This window comes from Charadrius vociferus, unplaced genomic scaffold, assembly GCF_000708025.1.
Source record: "Charadrius vociferus isolate BGI_N301 unplaced genomic scaffold, ASM70802v2 scaffold119, whole genome shotgun sequence".
Classification (NCBI taxonomy): Eukaryota; Metazoa; Chordata; class Aves; order Charadriiformes; family Charadriidae; genus Charadrius; species Charadrius vociferus.
Window position 1 is genome coordinate 836,556 of NW_009650170.1, and position 4,230 is coordinate 840,785.

General features: G+C 35.5%; 1 protein-coding gene across 1 annotated transcript in view; it reads left to right on the forward strand.

Moving 5' to 3' along the window:
- The window catches only part of LOC104293072 (chromosome unknown open reading frame, human C3orf67), a 76,859-nt gene extending 73,759 nt beyond the window's left edge, over nucleotides 1-3,100 (forward strand). Inside the window, exon 15 of the mRNA XM_009892534.1 lies at nucleotides 2,988-3,100. Coding sequence (XP_009890836.1) covers nucleotides 2,988-3,100 — 113 coding nt within the window. The remainder of the gene's footprint in view (nucleotides 1-2,987) is intronic.
- The last annotated feature ends 1,130 nt before the right edge of the window (nucleotides 3,101-4,230 follow it).

Consider the following 4,230-nt stretch of genomic DNA (forward strand, 5'->3'; position numbering starts at 1 on the left):
TCTATTCAGCAGGTCTCACAAGGCAATCAAGAGGAAAATTTAGACTCATAAATATGATAACTTTCCGTAGATTTCTGCCTTATTGGGCATTGATATTTCTGATTTATAGGCAATTTGATTTATCTTGACATAACAAGTCATACAAGAATGTTTCCACAGTAGGCGACAAAGGCAGAGTCACAAATTCTCTGGAACTTACTTTATTATATCTGTTGCTTATCTTAAAATAGTGCTCTAGGAACCACAGCGCTGAATGGTCTTCTTTCTTGGACTACAGCTGTTGACAATAGTCATATGATAACCCTGCAGTACATAATTACAGTATAGATTAGAGCATTGGAGTTCAATGTTCAAGGATCATACTGGAGAAAATACTAGCAGTGTTCTTTTCAGCGTCCCTTCTTACTGACAGCTGATCCAGTGCAGTTGACTTACTTCAGGGTCAGAATATGATCCATGTATCTTAAAGTGAGATTTGCTACAAGCTATTTTCTAATATTAAAACCTAGAATACAGTGAAAATATATTTCTGTGAAAAGGGAAACTATTGTAGTTCCCCAGACTGCGGTGACTATGTAAACAGTGTTAACACAATCCAGATAACACCACAGTTATTTGTACATTCATTTCAGAGTTCAGGAAAAGCTGCTACATGCTTCCTCCATTCTTTGTTACCCAGGTATAGACATGTTGAGCAAAAACCTTTCTCCATAAAAACAATAGCTCCCCTGATTTCAATGGGGCAGCATTTCATTTAATATGATAGGTATCCAGAGGTACTCACTATCTTCAGTCTTCTTTCATCTCAGAACTGAAAAATACTCATCCCGCTATAATGTATGTCACAGACTTAAGGTTTCATTTAAAACCAAGTTATTTTCTAGCCTAAAATACTGTTTAATTTCATAGTGATTTAAGAACAAAAGCTTTGATTTTGCTTTCACCATGATATTCAAATTAAACTGCCAAGAGGTTTTTTCATGCAATCCTGAGCAGCTTCAACCCAAAAGCATGAATGGTGGCAGCATGAACAGCTATGGAAATTTTTCTTTAAAAGTGACTTGTTTATCCATTAATTTGGCCATGGACATTTTCATTCCTAGATACGGTCGGGTTGCAAACATACAATTTGAAAGTAGAAAGATGCCTTCTAACACAACCATTGCACATTAGTTGAGTCTTGTAGAAGAACGTCAGTTAATTTAGTACTTCTTTTCAGGAAGTAGAAGAACAGAAGTGAGGTTTTCATATTGTTTTTTAATCTGTTCAAAACTGAATACTCCATACTGCCATTGGAAATCTATTGCAGCATCTAGAAATGCCTTAAAATGCATTTGGGGATATTGTGAGAACTAAAAGAAAGAAGCCTGACTTTAAAAACAAGATACAACTAGAAAACCAAGTTCTCTTCTTGTTCACATGAAAATACATGCAGGGAATTATTGCTATAAAGGTATAAATCCAGCTAGTCCTGGATGCAATCTAATTCTGATTTGGTGTGAATTTAAGTCATGCAGGGAAAAAAAGGAAAGAGGTCTGATGAGTCTGAAGAATTTCTTATTCCTAAATCAAACCAGGGAGTATATTGAGAGGCCAGTTCCGAGGTAGAGAGGGAATGAGATTTAAGCTTAGAGAAGAAAAGAGAATAATTTTGAAGAGAAGCATAGGCAGGGAGAAGCAAAATAATAAAAAGAAGAATTCAGTGGAAATAACATGGTTTCGGGTGAAAATGTAAGGCTATATGAGGGAATGAGGCACAAATACCATTTGCTTGTTTACTATGATCTGAAGTGTAGAAAAAGACATTCAGTTCTACGCCTTCTTTCTCCACTGCATAATTTTTCCCAGAGCTGTCCAAACAATATATCTCAGTTACCCTCAATTAGCTTAGCAGTCCTGATGAAGTACCCACAGCAAGGAGGGCAACAATTCAGCTTTACCGTTTTACCTGTGGTGACAGTAAGAGTCAGTTTCTTTCTGATGGCATTTGTTAATGCTACTGAGGAAACAGAAATGAAATCTCTTCCCAAACGATATAGTGCACTTTTCTTCTGTATGCATTAAATGCACCAACCTCCTTTCTGGTCTCTAGGTAATGTAACCTATATATCGTTCTGTGTTCCAGGCTGTAAATAGATTCTGGGGATTGTGAAACTGCTGCTGTTAGCATAACAGGCCATTACTTATTATGAAGTGTTAGGGCATACAAAGCATTTGGTTTATATTAGCAGTCTGAAAACGAGATGAACATTTATGATGAAATTCAAGATACAGATTGTGTTCAACTGTGAATTATTTCCTATCAAAAAGCTATAGGTCATATAAGTTAGGTTTACCTTATATGAAAGACAGGCAGGTTTAGAAAAGGAGCTACAATATATAAAGGCTTTGTAACAGTCTGTATGGCTTTGTCAATGTATTTTAGGTTAAGAACTCATTTCTGGTACCTGAAAACATTCTTGCATTTTAAATCATGTTAGACAACTTAGATTTAATATTTTTTTTGTCTGAAAGAATCTTATTTCCTCTCTGATCCTGAAAGCTCTTTTGTACAGATTTACGTATACTGGACATTTATGTAATATATTGGATAGCAGACATTCAAATCCTTTCATTCTTACAGCCCTTGAGTACACACTGACTGTCTTTGTTCGTACTAAAACTTTATTGTTTAAGGAAGTCATTGAGGAAAATATCACTTAGGGATACTTTGACCCACTATCAGTAAAGGTACTTCTGGTGAACTGCTCCGTTGGACTTTGTAAAGTCCAGTTGCTAAGCAAACTCTGGTTGACATCATTTCACCTCAACTAAATACAAGTCTTTAGAAATATAATAAAAATGTGAATTGCTGTTATCTTGAAGGTAACATTTCAGAAGATTATACACTTTAAAGAGGCATTCTGTCACATCTGACAGAGGATATTTCCATGTTATTGTCTAAGGGAATAAGAGTGATTTATTCTTACTTTTCCCTCTTGACACAGGTGAAGATGACCTCAATGCTGAAGAAGATGAGGAAGTTTTGACTCTTTTGTATGATCCATGTCTGAACTGTTACTTCAATCCAAATTCTGGGAAGTACTATGAATTGGCATAGTCAGACCATGAGAGGAAATAATTTTGGATTCAGAGTAGGTTTATCTTTTAACTGTTTGTAAAGTGTGACTGAGCTGTATAATTTATCATGTAACTTAAAACTTGAATTAACCAATACTTTTGCAAACAAAGGGATATATTTTGTAAATAGTGTCTTATTTTTGTAGTTTTGTATGAAGTTGTAATGCAGTGAAAAATCACATAACATAAAAGTTCCTTGTGACTAAGACATTTATTTGTTAGTCTAATTTATTTCCAATATTCAAAGGTTCTATATGGAAACAAATGAAGTTGAATCAAGAAGTTTTGTGGTGTTTATCTGTAAATTATGGGTTTGCTCAAATAAAAAAAAAAATCATTACTTATTGTGCATTTTTAATTGGTTCTGAGCTATCTTGTTCTTTGTACTCTTAAGATAGTGTGTTGTTGAAAGGCCTCCATTTCATAAGCTCGCTCTTTTCCTTTTGCATCAGAGGAAGTAGTATTTTCCTCATCTTCATAAAATTATCTGTTGTTGCATATTACATGTCAGAGCTGTAGGGTGGTATAGTGTGTACAGTGTGCTGCAATTTAAGGTGTGTACATGGGCAGTTTATACATCTAGACCACAACAGAGTAAATATGGCAGGCTCTGAGAGTACCAGCTACTGACTGCTTTACTGATGTAATTTAACGTAGGACTGAAGAGCAGTAAGAGTGATTGCTTCAGCACTCAAAAATTGGCGCCTTGTTTCATGTAAGGCAAGAAGGTGTGTATATGATTCATATGGGAGGCTGTGCTCAGAGTCTGTGTCTTACATATTTGTATTAGTTTTTCCCTTACACCTTGCAATAGAAGAATGTAATTTGTTTAACCCATCTGCATTGGGTTTCCAGTGAGGGTCCTAAAGTTCCAACTTAGACATTTAAATTGCCTGTATCACTGTGCAATTCTTTTTATGGTACATAAAATATCCCTATTGACCATGGAGAGAAACTATAGATATAAACCAGACCATACATAGCCTTCAAAAGTAAAATCGGCATATGAAATGAATGAAATAGTGTGCATGGAGACATGTTGAGCTTTGCCTGCGCTAAAAGCCAGTTGACCTGATCCTGATGTTGCTACGTTCCTGTGGCTGCCACTTG